Source organism: Aquarana catesbeiana, linkage group LG06, assembly GCF_042186555.1.
Source record: "Aquarana catesbeiana isolate 2022-GZ linkage group LG06, ASM4218655v1, whole genome shotgun sequence".
NCBI lineage: Eukaryota > Metazoa > Chordata > Amphibia > Anura > Ranidae > Aquarana > Aquarana catesbeiana.
Genome location: NC_133329.1, coordinates 65,180,596 through 65,207,315, shown reverse-complemented (window position 1 = coordinate 65,207,315; position 26,720 = coordinate 65,180,596). Strand labels below are relative to the sequence as shown.

Genomic DNA, 26,720 nt, shown 5'->3' with positions numbered 1-26,720 from the left:
GAGTGGGCGGAGTAACTGGGTGGGGTGGAGTGGCTTGAGTAACTGTGAAAAGTGTTAAAAAGCTTAATATTTTAAAAAGTATAAATAGTAGTAAAAAAGTTCCATCATTCGCTGAAAGAGCTGAACATTTTTTTCAAAAGTAATTTTTTTTTTCAAAATGAATTTTTTTTAATCAAAAATGATTTTTTTTTCTTCAAAAATGATTTTTTTTTTCAAAAGTAATTTTTTTTTTCAAAGGTAATTTTTTTTATTTCAAAAATAATTTTTTTTTCGAAATTATTATTTTTTTTAAAGTAATTTTTTTTTTCAAAAATAATTTTTTTTTTCAAAAATATTTTTTTTTTTCAAATATATTTTTTTTTCAAAAATAATTTTTTTTTTAAAAGAAATTTTTTTTTCAAAAATATTTTTTTTTTCAAAAATAATTTTTTTTTTTCAAAAATATTTTTTTTTTTTCAAAAATTATTTTTTTACTTTTTTCAAAAATATTTTTTTTTTTTTCAAAAATATTTTTTTTTTTACATGGGGCGGTCATAATGTTTTGGCTGATCATGGGGTGGTCATAATGTTTTGGCTGATCATGGGGTTGTCAGCTTTTGTCACTTCCCACTCTAGTTTTGAACATTTCGCCATTCATTCCTATGGGACCAATTTCGCCGCAAAAACGTCATTTCGTGGACCATTCGGCAAAACATTCCACAAAGTAATAACACACCAATCGGGAACAATCCGCTCGTTTCGGTATATTATTTGTCTCTGTAGTGTGAAAACTGTGGGAGGAGTCTACAAGCATTATCAAGTCTAGCAGATGAAGTCACATGCATTTGGAGTGTCTCAGCATCTTGTGTTTACAACCACTGTTTCCTAGCAACGCTCATGCCCTGTTTATGCTTCCCAAATACTGCTTCATCAAAACTGCCCCATCAGAATTACCCCATCAAAACTGCCCCATCATATTCCTCTATTATAAATCAGTACATGGTGTGTCTGTCCCCTCCCCCGGGCTCTGTAATCAGCTGAGATGCTCCAGCCACCTTCCCCCCCTGTGTATAACAGAAGCTTTGGTAACCATGGCAACAAAACAAACACTAACAGTACACTCTGATTAATGGCTAAAATTTCCTGAAATGACCTCTAAACAAATGGCCGTATTTTAAAAACTATACATCCTACAGCGAAGATCTTTATATTGTGAGAATCACAAGACCCAGACCTAGATTTTGATGTATAGTATGTCTCTGAAATATTAAAAATGAAGGCACAGTCGCAGTTTAGAAATTGCCCTTCAAATTTGGAGGGGGCTAGAGTGTAGTTTCAATGAATGTCAATGGACGGCGTGAGTTACAAACAAATGGTCATATTGTGAAAACTATCAGGACTACGGCTTAGCCGTGGACATGTTTAGTGGCAGCAGGGATAGCTGAACGTTTTGATATAAGATTTGTGTAGGTGGGCTTGAAAATGAGGGAGTGGCGGCAGTTTAGAAATCATGTTCTGATTTTCCAGCTTTTGTCATCTCCCACTCTAGTTTCCCCATTCATTCCTATGGGACCAATTTCGCCGCAAAAACGACGATATTTTGTGAACCATTCGGCGAAACGTTCCACAAAGTAATAGCACACCATTCGGGAACAATCCGCACGTTTCGGTATATTACTTGTCTATGTAGTGTAAAAACTGTGGGAGGAGTTAGGGTGGTAAATTTGGCTATAATAATAAGAATAATATATATGTGAGATAACAGTAAGTGGTCTTGCTATGCAAGAACACTTAATTACCTTTCTTTTTTTTTCAATCTGCAGCAATGCCATTTACAGTAAAATTCAATGCAATATGGCAACCCGTAGGCTTTCTGTACACCACTGGAATGGACTCCCTCAAGAGTTGGTTCTGGCCAGCTCAGTAGATTGCTTTAAAAAAGCAATGATGTTTGGGTAAATATTTTGTTTTATTGTTCATGTGGTGACTGACCTACTTTGGAAGTGTATAAAAACTTGTAGTTCAATATACACTCATTCCTTTGGAGTTTACCTCAACATCTTGTCTGTGTACAATGATTGGGGTAACAGGGCTGGTATTAGCTTTTGGTCTGCTGGAAGGGTTTGGAGGGCAAGAGCCACTGTTTGGCAGAAGAAAGCACCCAAGTGGAGTGCCCAAGTGGTTCCGTCACACCATGATACTTACATTTAACAACAAATCACCCAAAAAGAATATTGATAAACCAGTTACAATATTTGGTACCATCAAGGACCTATCCCTGATGTTACATAAAACTCTCCTCAAATAATCACTAAACACCTGCCCCTTGTCAACACTTTATTTCTTCTTTAATGAGAATTTATACTGCATCTTTACTGCAACTATACTACATGCTGGAGCCTCCAGTTTTTTTAAAAAGTCAGCAGCTACAAGTACCGTAGTACTTTTAATAAGGACACTTACCTGTCCAGGGAGCCTGTGATGTCGCCCCCCCCCCCCCCAAGGCCGATCCATCCACCAGCTTGGGTGCTGGCATGGTCATTCCAACTAAGGGAAACCGGCAGTGGAGCCTTCAGGCTTCACAGCTGGTTTCCTAATGTGCATGTGCGAGTCGTGCGGCACTTTGTGAATGGCCCTGTCCTCTTCTGGGACACACACAGGTCCCAGAAGGCAGCGGGGGTGAAGGAGGAAGGCTCGCCGCAGAAGAGGTCATGACGTCCTGCACCGCGGCTGAGCTAGGATGGAAGTACACTATGTATTTCAAAAAAGATAAGAAAGGAAAAAAAAACATATAGATAACCAAAAAGGGGGTGGAGGGGTGGTCTTTAGTTTAAGACCACCTTGTAAAAGTGGGTGGAACTCCGCTTTAAGTGCACCACCACTACTTAAAGGGCCCCATATAATAGACAGCAGAAGAACATCATCAAGGACTGCCCCACCAGCAAAACCATCCTGCAAGTCCCTTTTGATCCATTCTCCCCTTTCTTTCATTTTTACGGACAGTGCACATCCAGTCGGTCTGGGTGTAGCATAGTCACTAGTAATAAACTTCAGCAGTATAGTCTCCTGGTTCTGGTAAAATCAAGCTTTATTACTGCCATTGTTTTATTTTAGGTGACCTTGCTACTGTTTATGCTGATCTGGATGCCAAGTGTCATCTTATGCCTTGTCCTTATTACTAATCACTTTGTATGCTGAATTGTGTTATTACCTTTGTTAAAGAGGAATTAAACTTTGTTTTTTTTTCTTCCCTGCATAGTAAAGGCATAATGTGCTAGTATGCATCGCATACTAGCACATTATGTGACACTTATCTGCAAACGAAGCCCGTGTCGTCCCCGCTGGAGGACGTATCCATCTTCGCCCATCTTTCTTCCAGGGGCATGGACTCTGGCTGTGTGACTGCGCATGCGTGCGGGAGCCGCTGGTCATGGCACTGACTTCTGAAGAAACGGCACGGGTGGCCATCCCTTCAGAGCGTATGCGCCGGTGACATCACCAGCGCAGTATACAGTTAATATCTCCTAAACAGCGCATATTTAGGAGATGTTTACAGTGCCTATAGGTAAGCCTTATTCTAGGCTTACCTATAGGTACAAAGTGTACAGGAAGGTTTACAACCTCTTTGACCCATTTTCATGCTTACCTCATTACCTGCCATATGGGTAACTGGTTCAGTGCCTGTTTTCTTGGACATGTTATTATTACTTTCAGTGATTTTCTGTGATATTGCATGCTTTGTACATGCAACCTAGTGGTACAGAGGGGCTGAACTTGTTATGGAGGTCAAGGCAAGGAACAGAGGACCCATCCTAACCAGTGGCTACTATGGGGTAGCGCTACATACTTTTGACAGAAGTCAATCAAACAATCAACTTTCGTCAAGAGGGCATGGCCACACATGGATCAAAATTTGTCTGGTTCCTGCTGAAGCTGACAAATTTCGGACACTGTAAATCCAGGTTAATGCTGAGGGTGGGAGCAAAAGGAAAATGATACTGCCTGGTCTGTACTGTCCTATTAAGTTCCACCTTCTGAGATCACTCTTTACAACTTCCAGCCACCTCCTCTTCTCTCTCTCTCTTCCAGGCCATCCCGCTTTCTGTGACCTTTCACTTAATTGTTACACAGTTCAGGGCAAACTTAATTTTAAAAATGTTTCATTTGAGAAGTGGACCATTATTCATACCTTCATAGATGAGCTGGAAGTCCCTCTGCAGAGGTTCTTGTAGAGAGCCATGTTGGACTCTACAGGAGTAGATCTGGTTCTGGTCATCTTTGGTCGGTGTGATTGTCACGGTGCTATCCACGTAGTATGTTCCATCTTTATACATTTGTGTTTTTTTCATGAACTGATTTCTCAGGACCTCTCCATCTCTGTACCAGGTTATCCCAATATCCGGAGGGAAGAATTCAGTGGCCCTACAGGTCAGAGTGTTCTCTGTATTTCTCTGGAGCTTCATATTCAATATGGAGAGTACAGGTTTGGCTGCAGGGAACACAGATACAGTTTATATAGTGGTATATATGTATACACCATTAAGAAATGCTCATCCACAGCAGGACAAATATGTGAAAATGTGCAATCTTGTATCCAATATCAAAACTATTGTTCTTTTTTGTTTAGTAGTGTGGAAGGGCTAAAATCTCTGTCAAGATTGTATTTCTGCCTCTGTTGTGCTAGGTAGATACTACCCCTCTATTTGTCCTGATGGCCATTGCTATGGGGTCAAAAAGTGGTGGGAAAGTCAAAATGTACAGTTGTCACCAGAACAGAAATAGAGGAGAAATCTTCCAATAGGGCATGGGCGTCCGTAGAACTTTTTTCAGGGGGGGTGGGGGGGCATCATTTTAAGGTCACCCATGCTCCGCCCCTTTTCAACAATAACATGAAGGGTAGGGGCTTAGTCATTATTACATCAATCGCAGAGTCATGTGCCACAGCCTCACTGTGCCCATCATATGCAGCCTCACTGTGCCCGTCATATGCAGCCTCACTGTGCCCATCATATGCAGCCTCATTGTGCCCGTCATATGCAGCCTCACTGTGCCTATCATATGCAGCCTCACTGTGCCTGTCATATGCAGCCTCACTGTGCGCATTATATGCAGCCTCACTGTGCCCATCATATGCAGCCTCACTGTGCCTATCATATGCAGCCTCACTGTGCCTGTCATATGCAGCCTCACTGTGCGCATTATATGCAGCCTCACTGTGCCCATCATATGCAGCCTCACTGTGCTCCTCAAATGCGGCCTGTACAGTATGTGTATTTAGAGGGGGTGGATGGTATTAGTATTAGGGGCAGCCCGTCCATTAACCACTTACAGACCGCCCACCGTCATTATACGGCAGCACTTTGAAGTGGAATACCGTTGTCATGGCAGCAGCTAGCGAGAGGGATTCGTCGCGAGATCACTTTTATCAGTGGCAAGAGAGGACCCACCTCCTCTTGTCAGATCTCATATTTAATTGGACATGTTTACATTCCTTGTAATAGGAATAAAAGTGACACCGTTTTTTTTTTTCAAAAGAACAGTGTAAAAATAAAAAATAAAAAGTAAAATAAATAAGAAAAAAAAATTTTTAACTCCCCCCGTTTTTTCCAAAAAAAGTGCGCTTGTAAGACCACTGCGCAAATACTGGATTCTAAGTAATTTTAGCAAATATATAGCAAAAAAAGGAGAAGCAGCATAGGTTTGGGACTGTGGGATTGGAGTCCAACCGAGTTGAGAAGGTTCAGCCGGACGGGGAACCAGTTGTGGTCGGAGGTAGAGGGGAAGCTGTCGCCACTAAGGGACCGCCCACCTTGTTACCGGAGACTACGGTGAGTAAGCTGAAGCAAGTGCCAGAGCAGTCTTCTCATCAGTCGGGGACGGTGAAGAAGTGGGAAAGCATCAGAAAGTGCCAAGCCAGGGACCCAGCAGGATAGCGGGGGTAACGCTTAAGGAGTTTACAGCGGGATAGCTGTGGAAGAGCTCAGAGGATCCATTGATGACTGGGATCTGGAAGTCCAGTGAGAGACTGGGAGCTCAGTGAGTGAAGATCTACAGTGGGATACTGTAAGATAAGTAAAAGGACTGTTCCATGTTACCAAGAGTTATGGATAACTACTGTTAGTGACTGGTACAAGATTAGTTGCCATAGGAGACAGCGATCCTACCTATACAGAAGTGTTATCCGGCTGGAGGCCTTTCACTGTATAGCTGTCTACCTATAGAAGTTTGGGAGTCTGCCAATTATCAATGCATCTACTCAAGGGTGTCCTGGCCCTAACCCTCTCTCCCCCAGTTCTGTTAAGAGACAATAAATCTCTTGTTTGAATTCAAAAAGTGACTGGCGCCCATCATTTCTTCTTGCATCACACCCACCATGCCTGGTAACCCACTCTACATGGAAGGACATCAGCTCCCCCTAATCCTTGAGGCCACCATTAGGCCTCTTGAGCCCTGGGACCTTGCTACACACACATTACATATGCATGGTTTATTGCAGTCACCATCTTGCCGTGCAGAAAAAAGAGGCCGTGTTGACAGTCAACACAGGGCTCTCTACATGGGGAATGAACTCTGTGTTTGTTCTTGCTGCAAAGCAGGGATAAGAAACAAAGAGATCATCGAGACAAGGTGAGAAGGGGCCTCTGCACCTCCCTGGACACAGCATGATCCCTTTTGGGGTGTCCGGTGGGGAGCAGAGCCTCAAAACATATCAATAATGCGAGATACTCTGTGTTCGGCCGAATGGTCAGAGAATCATAAACCTGAATACTTCTAATTTTGTCTTAGTTATACAGGTTACCGATGTGCCTTCAATGTTACAATGTTGCATTATGTGACTTTTTTTGTTACTGCTATTGCTTGTTTTTTTTTTGTTGTGAAACGACAATAAAAATTTTAATGATAAAAAAAAAGAAGCAAAGAGATCTGTTAGTAAAAGTGGCACACATTGCACATTGTTAGACACACATTTACCCCTTTGATCGCCCTAGATGTAATCCCTTTTCCAGCCAGTGTCAATAGTATAGTGACAGTGTATAATGTTAGCACTGATCACTGTATTAAATTAGTCTATGATGTCACCACTAACATTGATGATGTCAGTGGTAGTCAGCTGCCCCTCCCAGCATCAGTTAGTGTCAGACTTCCCACCATACTGTCACAGTCCCACTATAAGTCACTGATCACCTCCATTAGTAGTATAAAAAAATTCCAATGTATATATATATATATATATATATATATATATATATATATATATCAATCATAGCTTGTAAACACTATAACTTTCATGAAAACAATCAATATACACTTATTGGGATATCAAAGACATGTAGCAGAATACATTTTGGCCAAAATGTATGAGCAAATTTGATTTTTTTAAAAATTTAATTGAATATGTTTTATAGCAGAATGTAAAACATATTGGGGTTTTTGTTTTTTTCAAAATGTATGGTCTTTTTTTGTTTATATCGCAAACAATAAAAACCCTGTGGTGATCAAATATCACCAAAAGAAAGCTCTATTTGTGTGAAAAAAATTATATACATTTAGTTTGGGTACAGCATTTCATGATTGTGGAATTACCAGTTAAAGTAGTGCAGTGCTGAATAGCAAAAAAAAAAAATTGCCTGGTCATGAAGGGGGTAAATATCTTTCATTAAAATAGTACCTGGCAGTTCTGACATGAATGTCCTTGTCCAGCCACTTACTGTCAGGTGTGACAACTGTCCCTGAATGGTTTTCTTTTTTTTGTCACCCTGCTGCATGCCCCACTGGTGGGGACTACAAGCAACCACGATGATACATTGGGCATTCATGGTCCACGGTTGTCACTTTCAGGAAGCCAGTCCAGGTTTATGATAAACAGTACTTTGGCAAACTAAAGATCGTCTGGTTACAAATTAGATCTTCCTTAAAGTGGAGTTCCACCCACTTTTACAACTCTTCAGCATCCCTCACTAAACTGTGCACTGTAAACGAATTGGAGATTTTTACATTTTTTTTCTCAGCACCTACTGTATATCTGCTGTATTCATTTTTCACTTCCTCCTCCCTGGCCGTGGCCCATCGCATCATTTCCTGTTTGCAATGCTTTCTGGGAAGGGGCGGCAACTTCCTCTGACACTGCCGTTGCTATGGAAACCTGACCTGAAACCTATTACACTGCTTGTGCTGCACTGAGCATGTGCGAGATCTGCAAGGATGAGATCCAGGAAGAAATACAGTCTGGCTTCAGATGCCCACACTTAAGATGGCCACGGCCTGCTGTAAGTTTATAAAATAATATAATAATAATAATAATAAACTACTGCTATAAACTAACAAAACAGACCTTAGTTTACAGACTAACTTTACTAGAATACATTAAGCTTGTGTATTATATGGGTATTTTTATTTAAAAAGTATAATGTCGGCCGGAACACCACTTTAAATTTGTTGGCAATTGAATTGTAGTTATTATGTTGTTTTCCCCAAAAGCTAAACATGAAAGCAATGTTTAATGCAACATTTACAATTTTTATCCAATAGATGCCCTTACCTAGCACTTCTAATGAAATCTCCTTCTCCTTCCATTCAGGGCTGTAGATAACGGTACACTTATAGATGCCCCCATCAGAGATGGTCATGCTGGATATGTGTAGTGAGGCATTTCCATACTTCAGGGATTCTACATTGAGGGTCATCCGGGGATCTCGAGAGGAGAAGCCTTTGTTGTCATATCTCAGGATGACATTTCCTTGAAAACTCCACAATATGGCCAGAAAGTTAGGATTCAGCGGCTGTTTGTCCACCGAGAAGGAGCAGATGAGGTTGGTGTCGTTAGTAAAAAGGACTCTTTGTGGGGAGGGAGCGAAAACGTCCAAAGTTGCATCTACTGAAATCAAGAGGTGGGATTATGAAGAATACTCAAGAAATGCATTTGGAGCAAAGAAAATGGAGTATGTGCTTACTGGGGAGATGGACATGAAATATAAAATGTACACAATAATAAGTTATTTAAAGCCAGAACATTTTGTTTGGTTTTTGATCGAATGTGGAAGGGTTAGAAATCCTTGTTAGATTTTTATTGCTGTCTGCAGAGTTAAAACCCGGCTTGTGTAGTGCTGCTGTGCCAAATGGTAAGCTTGGCCAAATTGTGCTACCAGTGGGAGAGTCCTAAATGGGCATGGAAATGGGAGGAACTTCACTTAAAAAAAATAAAAGTCAGCAGCTACAGCATTTGCAGGTGCTGACTTTTAATAAAAAGCCAGCTACCAGTCCAAGGATCCAGCGCTTCCCTTCACCCGACCTGGTCCTTCACTGGTCTTTAGGTTCTTGGCGCTGCCATGCTGAGCTGTGACTTTCTGCGGCTTCACAGCATGGCTCCCCACTGCATATGCGTGAACCAGGCTGTGCTTCGTGAATGAAGTGACTAAAGTTGAAACAACTAATCAACATAAGAAAAAAAGAAGGGGTTCAACAAGGAACCCCAAAACGGACTTTAGAGGCACAGCAAACCTAAGAGAGCATAGTCAGAATAACAATATAATACATTTTATTAAATATAAATGCATACAAACCAAAGACATTGACAAAAGGTAATAAAAAATCATCTATATGAGAATATACATGATACAAGCCCCGATGCGTCTACGCGTTTCGTAGAAAACTTCTTCTAATCAACATAATCGATTATAATCAATAATAAAAATAGTTGTCAACAATTTTCATTAGCGATTCGTTTGTCAGCCATTTAGTTGCACTTAATACAGAATGCATTATTTGTTGACATGTCAGTATGCATACCTCCCTACTTTTTGAGATGGGAATGAGGGACACCTATCAGCAAATGTATGCAGGCATAGGACACACCCCTTGCCACGCAAGGAGAATTATACAAAAAAACAAGATTTGGTAAACGCACAAATGCTTTTTTTACCACTACTATTCCTTTATATTGGCTTTTGAAATTAATAAATGCAGCAATTTAGAAATCAGATGAAAGGTTTAGCGCTGGAAAACACTTTTTCATAGATAAAAAGTGCATTTTATATACAACTAGAAAAGGTACAATTTCTGGGGAAATTGTGAAAAGTGTTCTTGCCTCTACAACTGGAGTGGGCGGAGGAACTGGGGGGAGTGCCTGGAGTAACTGTTGTGTGGTTGGAGTAACTGTGGAAAGGTTGAACTGGGCAGATGGGCAGAGTAACTGTGTGGAGTGTTTGTAGTGAGTAAAGATAGTAAACATTACACTAACCAATTGATTGATCAAATTTAAAAAGTGCACAAGTGCTAATGATGTAAAAGGTAGAAATATCGGTAAATGACTTTGTCGGACACAGACTTAAGGGTTACCAGGATTTATTCCGCCCCAGCCAAAGCATAGCACCTGACGGACTTGCGTCCCAAAATCAAGTGTGTCAAAAACAGTTTACACAGTGTACATATAATTTCAATATATTGCATCACAAGCGAACTGGCGGTATATTTCCGTTATACATTAACATTAACATTAACATTTTGAACAGTCAACTTTTTGAACTTTTTGGATACAAGGCAATTCATTAAAGCATATACTTTAAACCCTTACAAATTTTCAGTTTCTCTGCAGTTTTGCTCCTTGCTGTTTCTTTGTCTTACTAATCAGCAAGCAGGCTATAGCACAGGAAGGAGAGGGTGAGTGTGATGAGGACAGTGTGATAGGGCGAGCTGACGTGCTGCATCTACCGTCTGTAGGACGGGTGATCGTTTTAGCCAGCCGGCTTCTTATGCTTATTTGAATCTGCTACACTGTAAGTGTTATTTTAATTCTTTTAATAAACCTCAAAACCAGGATTACGCTATGTTGTTTCCCTCTCTTTTCCCGGGGTACCCCTAAATGAGAACAACCCCCCAGCTAGGAGTCTTTTATTAATCTCCATGATAAGAGTGATTTCCTGTGACTTGGTGGACTAGTGGTATCATCACCCTTTGGCTGTATGAAGTGGCATGTCGTTTCCTAGAAGCCCATCCAATGAAAGGCCCTGACCGGGTTAAGGTCGCAAGCCCCCTTGTGCTTGCCGTTTGGTAAGCGCGCATTTTATTTTCAGCTACCACCGTGGTGCGGTGGAGGAATTTTTTCTATTTTACATTTCCTGCTTTAAAAAAATGGGGTCTGAGCCTATGTATTTTCACAACATTTATTTGGACTTTATTCACTGTGTTAGGACTGTCCAGTGAACACTTATTGATTTAGGTTTCAAGAACTGTGTTAGTTATTTAATTTGGGTTCTAACCAATTAGTCCTATTCAACACTGGTACTAGTATTTACTCCTATTTACAGCGCTGCTATATTTGTTATATTGTTGTATTAGTGTGTGTATCTCACATAGAGTGGCTGCTTTTGTTATTATGTAGTTTTTTTTTATTTTTTTTCACTAAGTTATTTTCATCACTATTTTGGTTATCCCCTATTTGGTCATTCACAATATTTCACGAACAGGTACCCTTTTTGGGTGCACTACAGCGCGGTATTCCTCTTACTATATGATGAGGACAGATGTCTGTGATGGATGGGGGGGAGTAAGTGAGTTCAGTGTCTAACAAGTACACCGAACATGAAATATAGAGAATGATGTTTAGCTAATTGTAAATGGTCCCACATAACTATGGCCACGTAAACTGACCCTCATTGCCACTTTATCTGTTTGATGACCACTGTCTCACAACCACTGTTTCCTGGCAACACTCATGCCCTGTTTATGCAGGCTCTAAGCGTGTTCACAACCACTGCTCAAAACACAATACACAGGATAATGGTAGCTGTAATAACTGTGCAGTACTCCTGACTGGAGACACTGCTGCACCCTGGAGATGTAAATGTGATCCAACAGTGTGTTTTTTTCTGTGGTGGCTGCCCAGACCAGTTGAGTATATCCTCTTGAGTGAAGAAGGTCAGATATTGGCTTCTTTTCTCTGCACAGAAAATCTTCATTGAAATCTCCACAGAGTATTATAGGTTGGCAATCCATTATTTCCAAAGATTCCAAGAGGCCCAGCAGGTTAGTAAGGAATTGGCCAATACTGTAATCCGGTGGCCTGTAAACGACAGCGATCAAAGCTTGTACAGGGGACTCCAGTTTGACAACCAAGAACTCCAAGTCAGTCACATTGTGATGATACTGCTTTTCATAGGCCTTGAAATGGTTTCTGACATACAAGGCGACACCTCCGCCACTTTTACTTGCAATGTCAGGAAGGTTTGTGTACGAGAGGTGTCTGTTGCGTTTGAACAGGTTGTAGCCCTCCAGCTGGAGACTTTCAGCAACAGAAGAGCCTGAGAGATGAGTTTCAGTGAAACATAAAACATCTCCAAGTGTCAACTCATGGTGAGATTTGATATCTTCAATGTGAGCTGGTAATCCTTCCGTGTTGTGATGGATAATTGTTAATGTTTGCTGTTTGTCTGTTGTCTGTAGAAACTTTAAGAGGGGCATAACACTTTCCAGTGATGCTTTCTTCATTGAATCCAGGGAAGCTGTGATTTCAGGATCAGCAAAGATCTTCTTCTCATCAAAGTCGGTTATGTACAGTCCTTGTAGTGTAGTCGTTCTACTCAGAGCAACATAGGCCATTCCCGGTTGGAAGACCCGTTTCAATGAGACCACTGCCGACTGTATCGACATCCCCCGACACTTATGAATCGTACATCCAAAAGCCAACTTCAGGGGGAACTGCCTGCGAACAACTCCTTTCTGTCTCAGGTTTTCCTCTACCCTTTCTATGTACACCAAGTTGTCAGCATCACAAGACGACTTGTTACGGTATCTCTGTCCTGCATTTGGATTGTCCAGCACAAGCCCAAGCTTGTTTACCGTAGTAGCACCATTCTCAGTCTGGATGATTATTCTTGCAATCTTGCCAAATGTCCCGTTAACAAGCCCGTCTTCTACATCAATGTTTCTTGTGATCATGATACGGGCACCTTCAGCTGCTTGCAGTGTGTCAATCAGATTGTCTTTGTGTCCTTTGAAAGGTTGGTGTTGCCTCAGCATCACTCCTGTCTTAGGGTCTTTTCTGTAATCGTCGGCATCTATGTTGGTGATGTTTGAATGGAGAACAGACACAGTTGCAGCATTATGTTTGTGAACCTCTTTGTTGGTGGCAAATATGTGTAGCACGTCATTAGGGCAGTGGGTGGGATCTGTAAAAGCCTGAGCAAGCAGAGCTTTGTCATCATTGCTTAAGGTGACAGTCTTCTGCTTGACTCTGATTCTATTCAAAAGCTCAGCAAATGAAATGTCATCCTTCTGTCGCATGATCTCTGTCAGCGTGATCATCTGAAAGTTGTCTTTCCAGACGTCATTGGTATTTTCCTCAAACACGCAGAGTGGCTTACTTTTTCCCAGCGGGGGGACCTGGTAAAAGTCTCCTACTGCTAGTACTGACATACCACCAAAAGGTTTCTTACTGCCTTTGATTTGCTGTAATCTCCAGTTGATGTAGGCAAACAGAGGCTTTGAAATCATTGACACCTCGTCAATAACAATGATCTCCGCATTTGACAGCTGTGCCCTCACTTCATCTATTAGATTTCCAAGTCCTTGGTAGGGTGGCTTCAAGCTTCTTGGCAACTTCAGCAGAGAATGCAAAGTGTTGCCTGAAATGTTGAAAGCTGCTGTTCCTGTAAATGCAGTTAGTAAAACGCTGGGCATGGATATGTCTGCTTCCTCACGTAGTCTGGTAAGTTTACAGAGTATCTTTGTCGCCTCAGCATAGATGCACTTTATCAGGTGTGATTTGCCTGTCCCTGCACCACCAGTGACAAAGTAATAGAATGGGTCAGGATTTAGGCCACGCACACGGTTAGTGCACCAGTCACAAACTGAGTAGAATGTCTGAGCTTGTGTCCGGTTAAGGTTTCTGTACATTTTCCGAAGGAAATCAGGGCACATTTGTGGGGCCTTCACAGTAAGCGCAATTCCACCTGTTTGTTTGTGACGTGTATACTCCGGAACATCATCTTGTTCATTCTCATGAAGTGGCTCCCCTTCTTTGCGTTCCTCTATACATTCCAACCTATCCAACTCAGCTTCTGGGGCAAAGGTGTTCCAAGCATCTTCAACAGGGCCGTTTTTTACAAAGTCATCCAAGACTTGTTCCACAATTTTGTTGTGTTGTTCGAACTTCTTTTGGTTGCTGGTAACAATTGCAGACACTGCTCGGATTGCTTCTTCTCCTGGTAAGCTCACACAGGCGCCTTTGTAAAAATCCTGGTGTGTTGGGAACCTTACAGTTTTCAGTGATGACTCTGAACGGTGGGGGAGGTAGAGTTTAAGCAGTCTGCCGTAGTAGTTCTCAGGGTCCTTCTTCTCTGAGAAGCGTGCGTACCTGATGATTGCAGGCTTCCCTCTCGTGCGTTTTTGAATCATTCCCATTTCATTCAATAGGCTGACACGCTTGCTGTCTTCCTTTTGCTTGCCATCTTCCTTCTGCTTGCCATAGACAACCCTGTAATGGGATGCAAAGTCTGCCAGACACATGGACTCAAACTCTGGTGTTTCGGGTCTGGCTCTGTATTTGTCGACAAAACTCGTCATCCACACATTAAGAGAATCGGCTGGTTTGTTCTGCAATGCACTGAGCGGGAGACTCATTTTCAGTGCGTTGTCCCCAGTTGGCAGAAAAACAACCTCACGTGAGCAAGACTTCATTTTCAAGCTGCACGTACGGGCCACAGACTCCTGGGCGCTGACCTCTCTGTGTTTTGAATAAGCCTGAAGAACCTCTTTCATTTCTTCTCGTTCTGTCGCTGTTTCTGGGCTCATTTCTTTGACTATTGTTTTGAGATAGTCACTCAGCTCCCGTTCTGGCTTGGATATGTAGGACAACATGTACATGATGCAACCATACTCATCAAGAATGTACTGGATGTCCATGTTGGCGTTCCAGGCCGTCAGTAAATGTGGATTGTAGTTGTTCACCCAGCAGTCCTTGACATCACGCTTCATTAGAATCACGCTTGAGGAGGTCAATGCCTGAATGTACGAGTTGTACTGATTCAAAGTCATATCACACTGTGCCAGTAGCTGTGACATGTCTTCAAGCTGCACTTTTGGGTTATTAAGCAAATCCCAGACTGGTTTCAGTTTGTTTTTGGCTGCTTGTGGTTTCATTGCACAATCTCCTTGTTCTTCTGGCATCGGGTAAGTTATCCTCGTTTTTCTAATAGGTGGCTTTGGAAATCCAAATCTGCATACTCTGTTACCTTTCTTAGATGATTTTGAATGAGATCTGCTGTGCATTTGAAGTTCTGTTACAAATCTGTGAAGTAAGGCCTGTTTGGCTTCATCAGGCAGCTGGCATGAGATGTTATGATCTATAAAGGCACACACCTTGTCATCACTGTCTTGTCCAAATATAGGAGCTCCTGCTACCCAACAGAGACAATGTATATGAGGGCTCCCTCTCGCCTGAAATTCAACCCGGTAAAAGTAATCGATAACTTCACCAATTGGCTGTGCAGGACCCAACAGCAGCTCTCGCATCAGAGCATCAACCCGTTTGTCAAACATGCGCATGGTGGTCACTGGGTTGCCTCGAAGAATGTCACACTTTTCAGCCCAGTCTAGCCCCGCAAAATCCACCTTTTGACCTTGTTGTGCCTTTATTGCCGTTATTACCTCTGGCCATCTGAATTCTGCAGCAGAGAAGGTAAGAAAAAATGTTGGCTTACCCAATTGTCTGACCATGGCTAGCAAATTCTTCAGATTTTTATCCCAGTAAGCTGGACTCCCTCTCAGTGGTTGCATGAACCTTGTGGCATCTTGGTTTCGCACCAACCTCTCAACCTCACACTTGTCCTGTAGCAGCTTGTTGGATATTTTCCGTCCATCCCTGGTATTGGGTTTTCCTTTCCTTAACTGGATGGACATGCTGCTTTTGGCCATGTGTGTTTCTGTGACAAACTGCGCAAAGAAGAGGTAGCTTGTGTCTCTTGCAAAACGAGTATCAACACAAAAAAGCCTTGCATTGAAATACATGCTCGGGGACAGTTTGACTTGTCTTGCCTGGTCCAATGTATTCTGTCCAGTAGGGAACTGAACAGGGAAAGCCATTGCCTCAAGCCTAGGAACTTTAAAGAAGCTGACAGGTGTGTTTCCTTGTGCAGGTGCAATGCTGAATATTCCATCACCGTGTGTCAGTGCTTCCTCTCCAAGGTCAGATGGCTGCAAACAACTGTCTAGGCCAATTCCAGGTCTTAGTGTATCCTTCTCATCCTCTGCATTGGGAGGTTGTTGGTCATGGCCTTCCTGTTGCTCAGAAGCAGCCGGTAAACATGCAGACTGTACCTCTGATGGATCACAATTTTTGATGCGTTCAAGTATCTCCATCATTTCAGTTTTGTCACAACTGTCGAGTTCCATCCCATCATCATTATCATCATCATCAGCGATTGTCTCATCCACTCTAATTGAAATGTCACTGTAGTCGGGGTGTGTGTCAATGAGTTTTGACAGACCTGCTACTACATTTCCCATGTTGACATAATGAAACAGCTGGTGGCCTTTGTAAGTCAGATGTCTTTTCAGCTTGACTCTGTGTAACTGGGATTTGCTGTGCGATCTTGGTAGAGTATTGACCGTGGTTTCCACCTCGGATGGCACACACACTACAGCGCCATGTATAGCTGCCTGTCGACCTTTGGGAAGTGTGATGATCTTGGCAAATGGCAGTATTTTGGCCAAAAGTTGTCTTTCCAGCACATTCAAATCGCAGAGCTCTGGGGGAATGGGCGCCAGCTCCATGTTGTTAGCTACAGCGATGGATGATTTGTGTCCTGCTTTTAAATGTAAATCACAGTTGTGACAAATCCATTCTTTGGTCCTTTCATCTGGTACGGTGCATTGTTCAGGTCCTTGACAGTGATTGTTGCACACATGGACATATTTCCCTGTCAAACAGGCAGCAACAATGTGTAGATTCTTCTTGTAATTGCTGTGAATGCAATGTTTCACTTGGTTAGGGAAAAGGGTGCGATGACACATCGTGCACACAAATGTTGGCCCAGCTTTAATGCATTCATGGAAAGTGGATATAGCTGTCTGCATTAGGCTGTTGTCCACTGGTTGACTGCATTCCCGCATGACACGAGTCCATCGTCTGTATTTCATTCTTATTTTGAAGGCACATTGCATCTTATGGGTTATGCGAAAATCTGCTTGAGTTTGACGCTTCATTTTCATGTAACTCATGCAATGTTGCAAGTGACGTTTTCTGAAAGCAGGATCATTATGATATTTTCTGGTGATGTATTGCTTCTGCTTCAACTTGAAATCGACATTTGTGGCATATTTTCTGGTGATGTATTGCTTCTTCTTCAAGTTGTAATCTGCATTTGTCGCATATTTTCTGGTGGTGTACTGCTTCTGTTTCAAATTGAAATCTGCATTTGTCGCATATTTTCTGGTGATGTATTGCTTCTGCTTCAAGTTGAAATTGGCATCTGTTGCATATTTGCGAATGATATATTGCTTCTGCTTCAACTTAAAATCAGCATCTGCTCTGTATCGGCTGGTGATGTATGTCCTTTTCTTATTGGTGACAGACATCTTTGTAGCCTTGAAATCACGCCTTCTTTCATTTCTGTGTCTTGTCTTCAGTTTTTGTCGTCTCTGTGCATTTAATTTGGACAATGCCTTACTGTCCTTCCATATGCCCTGTGAGGATTTCGCATCAACTGACCGTGGAGAATGCTTGCTGGCTGGGAATCCAGTGTGTGTTACATCTTTGGTCATCTGTGTCACTTTGTTCTCCACATGCTTTGCATTATGTGGTTTGTCAGATTGCACCAGTGGGGACAGCAAACCATCTGACAGACGTCTTGCACGATGAAATGAGACTGGCATGAAGTCATACTGCAGTCCATCAATAGGGCCTCTGGTGTCTGTAAGGAGCAATTCATACAACTTATAAATCCTTGCCCCCATATCACTCAAATGTGTAAAAGTGATCATAACAGCTTTTCCTTTTCCAGTGGCAGGAAGTCCATCCTTATTTCGACTATGAGAATCAAACAGTCCATATCTCCCAGACTTGTCTCTGAACAATGCAATGCAATATGGCACTACTATAAAAAGTGCATGTGTAACATCTGCATTGAGGCACTGAAGTCTTGTGGAGAGGTCAACAAACCAACCTTGGTTGTCACCGTCTACCGTGTCTCTCATACATCCCGATAACACTGGAGATTTAACAATGTTATACTCATATTTGTCAGTGTTGACTCTGAGGGGCACTTCTTCCATTGTCAAGTGTTGATGCTGATAGACATTTCTTTGTTTTAGCTGTTTTATTGTTGAGCCATACAAGCTGTTGCCTTTCTTCAGTATTTGATCAAGATCACCCTTTCTCACATCATCAAGCTCACTGTGGTATGCCAAAAATGTCAGAGCCATGCATGTACACTGTTTGTTCCTTAACCTTCCATAGCCATGATGACCCTGATGAAATGATGCCTGCACAGAAATCTCACTTGGTACACATGGTTCTTGCATGCCATGGTTTTCAGAAGTGCCCATCACACTGTCACTGTGCTCTTGAACTTGACACTGAGTTGAACATGAAAATGACACCACAGGTTCACTATGTACCTCCTGGGCACATTCACTGTCACAAACCTCCATATCCACTATGCTGCTGTGGGGCTCCGGATCCAGTTTAGTCCAGCGTATCTTTGCAGCTTTAGATCTCTTTCCTTTAGATGGCATGATGATATTTGTGGAAGGAGCTATAATTCCCCTCAGAGCTTTGTTCGAAGAGCTATAATTCCCCTCAGAGTTGTGTTGGAGGAGGAGCTATAATTCGCCTCAGAGCTGTGTGGGAGGAGCTATAACTCCCCTCTGAGCTGTGTGGGAGGAGCAATAATGCTATAATTCCCCTCAGAGCTGTGTGGGAGGAGATACAATTCCCCTTAGTGTTGTGTGGGAGGAGCTATAATTCCCCTTAGAGCTGTGTGGGAGAAGCTATATTTCCCCTCAGAGCTGTGTGGGAGAAGCTATAATTCCCCTCAGAGCTGTTTAAAAGGAGCTATAATTCCCCTCACAGCGGTGTGGAAGAAACTATAATTCCTCTCAGAGTTGTGTGGGAGGAGCTCTAATTCTCCTCAGCTGTGTGGGAGGAGCTATAATGCTAAGCTGTAATTCCCCTCAGAGCTGTGTAGGAGGAGCTATAATTCCCCTCACAGCGGTGTGGGAGAAACTATAATTCCCCTCAGAGTTGTGTGGGAGGAGCTATAATGCTAAGCTATAATGCTATAATTCCCCTTTGAGCTGTGTGGGAGGAGCTATAATTCCCCTCAAAGCTGTATTGGAGGAGCTATAACTTCCCTCCAAGCTGTGTGGGAGGAGCTATAATGCTATAATTGTCCTTAGAGCTGTGTGAGAGGAGCTATAATTCCCCTCAGAGCTTTGTGATTTTTTTTTTTCAAAAATGATTTTGTTTTTTTGTTTTTTCAAAAATGATTTTGTTTTTTTGTTTTTTCAAAAATGATTTTTTTAAATGATTTTTTTTTTCAAAAATGAAATTTTTTTTTTCAAAAATGAATTTTGTTTTTTTCAAAAATGATTTTTTTTTTAATTTTTTTTTTTTCAAAAGTAATTTTTTTTTCAAAAATATATTTTTTTTTCAAAAATATTTTTTTTTTCAAAAATATTTTTTTTTTCAAAAATTAATTTTTATTTTTTTCAAAAATATTTTTTTTTTTACATGGGGCGGTCATAATGTTTTGGCTGATCATGGGGTGGTCATAATGTTTTGGCTGATCATGGGGTTGTCAGCTTTTGTCACCTCCCACTCTAGTTTTGAACATTTCGCCATTCATTCCTATGGGACCAATTTTGCCGCAAAAACGACGATATTTCGTGGACCATTCGGCGAAACGTTCCACAAAGTAATAGCACACCAATCGGGAAAAATCCGCACGTTTCGGTATATTACTTGTCTCTGTAGTGTGGAAAATGTGGGAGGAGTCTACAAACATTATCAAGTCTAGCAGATGAAGTCACATGCATTTGGGGTGTCTCAGCATCTTGTGTTTACAACCACTGTTTCCTAGCAACATTTCCTTTTGAACATTTTGCCATTCATTCCTATGGGACCAATTTCGCCGCAAAAACGATGATATTTCGTGGACCATTCGGCGAAACGTTCCACAAAGTGATAGCACACCAATCAGGAACAATCCGCACGTTTCGGTATATTACTTGTCTCTGTAGTGTAAAAACTGTGGGAGGAGTCTACAAGCATTATCAAGTCTAGCAGATGAAGTCACATGCATTTGGGGTGTCTCAGCATCTTGTGTTTACAACCACTGTTTCCTAGCAACGCTCATGCCCTGTTTATGCTTCCCAAATACTACTTCATCAAAACTGCCCCATCAGAATTACCCCATCAAAACTGCCCCATCATATTCCTCTATTATAAATCAGTACATGGTGTGTCTGTCCCCTCCCCCGGGCTCTCTAATCAGCTGAGATGCTCCAGCCACCTCCCCCCTGTGTATAACAGAAGCTTTGGTAACCATGGCAACAAAACAAACACTAACAGTACACTCTGATTAATGGCTAAAATTTCCTGAAATGACCTCTAAACAAATGGCCGTATTTTAAAAACTATACATCCTACAGCGAAGATCTTTATATTGTGAGAATCACAAGACCCAGACCTAGATTTTGATGTATAGTATGTCTGTGAAATATTAAAACTGAAGGCACGGTCGCAGTTTAGAAATTGCCCTTCAAATTTGGAGGGGGCTAGAGTGTAGTTTCAATGAATGTCAATGGACGGCGTGAGTTACAAACAAATGGTCATATTGTGAAAACTATCAGGACTATGGCTTAGCCGTGGACATGTTTAGTGGCAGCAGGGATAGCTGAACGTTTTGATATAAGATTTGTGTAGGTGGGCTTGAAAATGAGGGAGTGGCTGCAGTTTAGAAATCATGTTCTGATTTTTCAGCTTTTGTCATCTCCCACTCTAGTTTCCCCATTCATTCCTATGGGACCAATTTCGCCGCAAAAATGACGATATTTTGTGAACCATTCGGCGAAACGTTCCACAAAGTAATAGCACACCATTCGGGAACAATCCGCACGTTTCGGTATATTACTTGTCTATGTAGTGTAAAAACTGTGGGAGGAGTTAGGGTGGTAAATTTGGCTATAATAATAAGAATAATATATATGTGAGATAACAGTAAGTGGTCTTGCTATGCAAGAACACTTAACTATACAGTATAGCATAGCTCCCAACTGTCACTGATTTGGTGCAATGTCCCTCTGTCCCTCTTTCCTCCTCATTTGTCCCATATTTTGGTCTGATCTATATAGTTGTATATAAAATGCACTATTTTTCAAAAAGTTTCCCAGTACTAAACCTTTCTTTCAATTTCTAAATTGCTGCATTTGTACATTTTAAAAGCCAAAATAAAGGAATAGTAGTGGTAAAAAAAAAGCCCTTGTGGATTTAATTAACCTTTTTTTTGGTTAATTCTTCTTTAAGGGGGTGTGACAGGGGGCGTGTCCTATGCCTACATACGTTTGTTAGTAGATGTCCCTCTTTCCCATCTCAAGATGTTGGGAGGTATGCTATATAGATCAGACCAAATTAAGGGACAAATGAGGAGGAAAGAGGGACAAAGGAACATTGCTCCAAATCAGGGACAGTCCCTCGAAATCAGGGACAGTTGGGAACTATGGACTGTACACACAGTGCAGCACACATACAACTCAGTACAACATCCATACATGTCAAGAAGTGCCTGAGAACTTGTAAATGTGTGAGGAACCATGTCTCATGGAATTCCTGGGCAAGAGACGGAAGTGATTTAAAGTAGTTCTAAAGGTAGAAGTTTTTTAACCTTAATGCATTCTATGTATTAGGGTAAAAAAACCTTCTATGACCAGCTCCTCTGTATGCTTACATGATCCCGAATTTGGATCCAGCAATAGGCCTGGCAGCAGAACGGGGGGGGGGGGGAGAAATGCACTGTGTGTGTGTACAGAAGCACATGGCTAGGGATAAAGCCCACATGAGTCACTTGCTATGTGGGCACTCTAAAGGCTGGAGGAGCCAGGAGCGCTAGCGGGCAACCCTAGAAGAGGAGGATCAGAGCAGGTAAGTATGACATGTGACATTTAAAAAAATCCAAGATTGACAATTACTTTAAAGCGGAGTTCCAATTATAAAAAAAAAAAAATTAAAAGTCAGCAGCTACAAATACTGCAGCTGCTGACTTCTAATAATCGGACACTTACCTGTCCCAGGGTCCAGCGATGCGGGGGATCGAAGCCCTGCTCGTCTCCCCCTCCGCTCGGCGGTGCTGGCATTTTAGCTGTGGGCACCCGGCTGTGCCTTCACAGCTGGGCACCCACTGCACATGCGCGAGCCGCGCCGCCCGCCGTCACTGGCCGCGCAATCATCTGGGACCGGTCACGTGTCCCAGATGATTGACAAGAGGGAGGGGGGAGAGGTGATCCCCCTTCCTGCGCCGAGGGAAGTGATGTCAGGAGCCCAGGCGCTGAAGGAGGCAGACTATGAGGGACCCCCTAGCAACAGGCATTTAGAGGTGAGTAAAAAAAAAAAATTTCTCCAAAAGTTTTTTTTTTTTTTTAAGCACATTAATTAATTTTTTCTTGTTTTGGGGTGGAACTCCACTGTAAGGGCTCTGTGCAGAGAAGATCAAGGCAATCCCTTAAAGTAAAAGTTTATCAGTATTGTAAATTATATTTACAAATGATTATATCCATGCAAAAAAAGGCTCAGCCTTTATTACTACTTAACTATAAAAAAGTCTAATATCCCTCTCACCCTTCATGTAGGTTCATGTCTGGCTCCTATTATAAAAACCCTGAATGTCCTACTTCTGGATATGTTTACTATTATATATATATATATATATGATATAAGTTATATACACTTTATACAAATCCTATTCCAAAAAAGTTAGGCTCTGTGTAAAATCAGAATGCAAATGATTTGCAAATCTCATAAACTCATATTTTATTACCAACAGAAAATAAAAAGCACATCAACAATCTGAGAAATTATAATATTTTAAGAAATTCATTTTGAAATTGATGGCAGCAACAATCTCAAAAAAGTTGGGACAGGTCCATGTTTATCACAGTGTAGCATCACCCATTCTTTTTACAGCTTCTGGGAACTGTGGAGACCAGTTTCTGGAGTTTTGGGAGAGGAATATTGTCTCATTCTTGCTTGATATAGGATTCTAACTGCTCAACAGTCCTGGGTTTTCTTTGTTGTATTTTTTGTTTCAAGATGTGCCAAATACACTATATTACTAAAAGTATTGTGACGCCTGCCTTAACACGCACATGAACTTTAATGGCATTGCTGTCTTATGCCCCGTACACACGGTCGGACTTTGTTCGGACATTCCAACAACAAAATCCTAGGATTTTTTCCGACGGATGTTGGCTCAAACTTGTCTTGCATACACACGGTCACACAAAGTTGTCGGAAAATCCGATCATTCTGAACGCGGTGACGTAAAACACGTACGTCGGGACTATAAACGGGGCAGTGGCCGATAGCTTTCATTTCTTTATTTATTCTGAGCATGCGTGGCACTTTGTCCGTTGGATTTGTGTACATACGATCGGAATTTCCGACAACGGATTTTGTTGTCAGAAAATTTTATAGCCTGCTCTCAAACTTTGTGTGTCGGAAAATCCGATGGAAAATGTGTGATGGAGCCCACACACGGTCGGAATTTCCCACAACAAGGTCCTATCACACATTTTCCGTCGGAAAATCCGACCGTGTGTACGGGGCATTAGTCTGTAGGGTTCAATATTGGTTTGGCCAACCCTTTGCAGCTAGAATAGCTTTAACTCTTGTTGATTTGAGGTTGAGGTTAGGACTGTGCAGGCCAGTCAAGTTCCTCCACCCCAAACTCGCTCATCCATGTCTTGCTGTTTTTTGCTGTTCTCTATTTGTTTGGAAGGAATGTGCCGTCACCACTGGGGGTGGCTGAAAATATGTTAATGTGTATTTCAAACTGCGTTCTGGTAAAGGAGATAAAAGGCTATCACTGTGTAGATTCTTCATTCTAAGCTTGTGATGGGGATGTTTCCTGGAAATCAAACTTGTGCTGGGTGGGGTAGCTATTTATCCAGTCCTTTGCTGTATGGCCTGAGGAAGATATGGAACAGGCTTACTGATGGTGTAAGTTAAACCAGGCCTGGGGTGCCTCTTTATTGGCACTTGGGAGGATCCTATGCCCATATTGTCTCACTGAGTCTAAGAAGGCTAACCAATGCCAGACAGGAATGGGTTAAAGAGTTAGGGTACTCACCATCACACGGCTAGGCCGCAACACAACACATAGAGCAGTGCTGTAGGGGTTGAAGATTGAATTACAGCATGCACAGGCATCAGACACCCCTGGAAGTGCAGACATCCCAATCTGCAGAAACTCATTTCAGGGAGATTGCGCTTCGTGCCCGCAAACCCCACCCCCCCGTGGCAAAATATTATTTAAATTTTCAATATTTTTTCGCAGTGCTTCTGGGGAAGGGGGTGGGCGGTATGTGGACGCTGTCACAATGCTTTTTGGGGGGAGGGGGTTGGGGCAGTGGATAGTGTTGGTAGGGCAGGGGAGAGTGGTGTCGGTAGTTTTTTTTATTTTATTTTTTTACACTTTTTCATTATTTTAGAATTTTTTTATATATATTTTTTTAAATATTTTTTGGGGGCTTTGGTAAGATAGCAGACCCTGACATCAGATAACAGACCCCTGACATCTCCCCTTTGAGACAAAGGGACTGAGGACACAGATTCCCCAGTCCCTTTCTCAGCACTAAAGATGAATGAACAGGAGACAGAGGCTCCTGTCCATTCATAAACTGAGCAGAGTACACACAGTTTTCTCTGCTCATTTATCACAGGACACAGGAGCGATCTCGCTCGCTGTGTCCATTAACTAGTTTCCCCCACAGCTGGCGGGATAGGAGAGGAGGGGAGCTGGCTGCGGGGGACAAGGGGGGCCGGAGGAGAATGGGGGGGTGCGGAGAAGGACATGGTGGGGGCCAAAGGAGAATGGGGGTGGAGAAGGACATGGAGGGGGCTGGAGGAGAACGGGGGCCGGAGGAGAACAGAGGCGGAGAAGGACATGGAGGGGGCCGGAGGAGAACGGGGGTGGAGAAGGACATGGAGGGGGTCGGAGGAGACCCGGGGGCAGAGAAGGACATGGAGGGGGCCGGAGGAGAACGGGGGTGGAGAAGGACATGGAGGGGGCCGGAGGAGAACGGGGGCGAAGAAGGACATGGAGGGGGCCGGAGGAGCTTTTTAACTGACAGCCGCGGGAGGGAGAGAAGGAGAAGCGGCTGTCAGCTAAAAATCTATACAAAAGAGATTGGGGATCACAGCTGATCCCCTCCACACCGATCATTCCCAGGAGATCGGGAGGAGCTTGGGGTGTGCGGGAGCGGCTGAAGAAATGCGGGAGTCTCCCGCACCTTCCGGGAGACTTGAGGTGTCTGGAAGTGTCTAATGCTGAAGAGTCTTATGGGGCCATAGCCCTGGAATGGAAAGAAGGTAAGAAACAGAAGGATGGGTATAAGGGATCTTTTATTGCAATAAAAATATTTAGCATTGTGACAGGGGCGCTATAAGGGGAGATTTTTTACACAGTCTTTCTTGCCTGCCATTACGACTTCATTGACCTCACCTGGCTACACATTAGTAGGTGTTAATTCTTTGGATCTACAGGCCTATTCACATTCTGAACTATGAAGATATGTAATATTATCATCTCACTTTCTATATCTAATGTTACAGGGTGACAACGCTGTTCATTCTGCAGTGAATTTGCACAGCTACATTGTGGACACTGTACTCTAAAGCTTGGTAAACATGTATTGAAATTTGCCGGTTCAGCAGAAACCAGCTGAATTTCATTCCATGCATAGCCCTGTCTCTTCCACAGAAGCCGGTCATTAGACTGGCTTCTTTCGAGCAGTCCTGCTGGAAACCAGTATTTGATCAGCTACTGTAGCCAATGGTTGCAGCGCTGATTAGTGTGTTCTGATGTGGGGGTGTCCCCACTGTCAAAATGCAATAGCACATTGCGAGAGATCTCTACATCCACATCACTTGTGGGGATCAGTGATGTTTTATTTTCTTCAAACTGCTAGGAAAAAAAAAAACTCTACATGTATACCCAGCTTTAGATGGACATATATTTTGTCCTATTGTACTGTTTGTTGCATGGAAATATTAAATTAAACTTTATAGCACATGGAAGAAAAAATGTAAAGCTTCAAAATCCTTCACACACATGAGGTTTAAAAGTTTAAAAGGAGATGGAAGGATGCTATGAGTTAAGCCTTGTACACACGATCGGACTTTCCGACGGGAAATGTTCGATGACAGGCTGTTGGCGGACAATCCGACCGTGTGTACGCTCCACAAGACAATTGTTGTCGGACTTTCCGCCAACAAATGTTGGCTAGCAAGTTTTCAAATTTTCCGCGGACAAATGTCTGTTGTCGGATTTTCCGATCGTGTGTACACAAGTCCGTCGGACAAAAGTCCAAAGTACAAACACACATGCTTGGAAGCAAGGACGAGCCAGAAGCGGTCGGTCTTGTAAACTACCATTTGTAATGGAGAATTAACATTCGTGACGTGGCAAATTATGAAATCTCGGAATGCAGCGCACAATTCTCTTCTTCTTGAATGGGATAATAATGAAGCT

General features: G+C 42.4%; 1 protein-coding gene across 4 annotated transcripts in view; it reads right to left on the bottom strand.

Annotated features, from left to right (window-relative positions):
* LOC141148571 (uncharacterized) overlaps positions 1–26,720 on the bottom strand; it is a 112,122-nt gene that overhangs the window by 71,302 nt on the left and 14,100 nt on the right. For 2 of the 4 annotated variants that reach the window (XM_073636130.1, XM_073636132.1), the window contains exons 3-4: positions 8,519–8,854; positions 4,169–4,468 (exon numbers count right to left, since the gene is read on the bottom strand). In XM_073636130.1, coding sequence (XP_073492231.1) covers positions 4,169–4,468; positions 8,519–8,854 — 636 coding nt within the window. The remainder of the gene's footprint in view (positions 1–4,168; positions 4,469–8,518; positions 8,855–26,720) is intronic. The other 2 variants (XM_073636131.1, XM_073636133.1) reach the window with 2 other exon arrangements.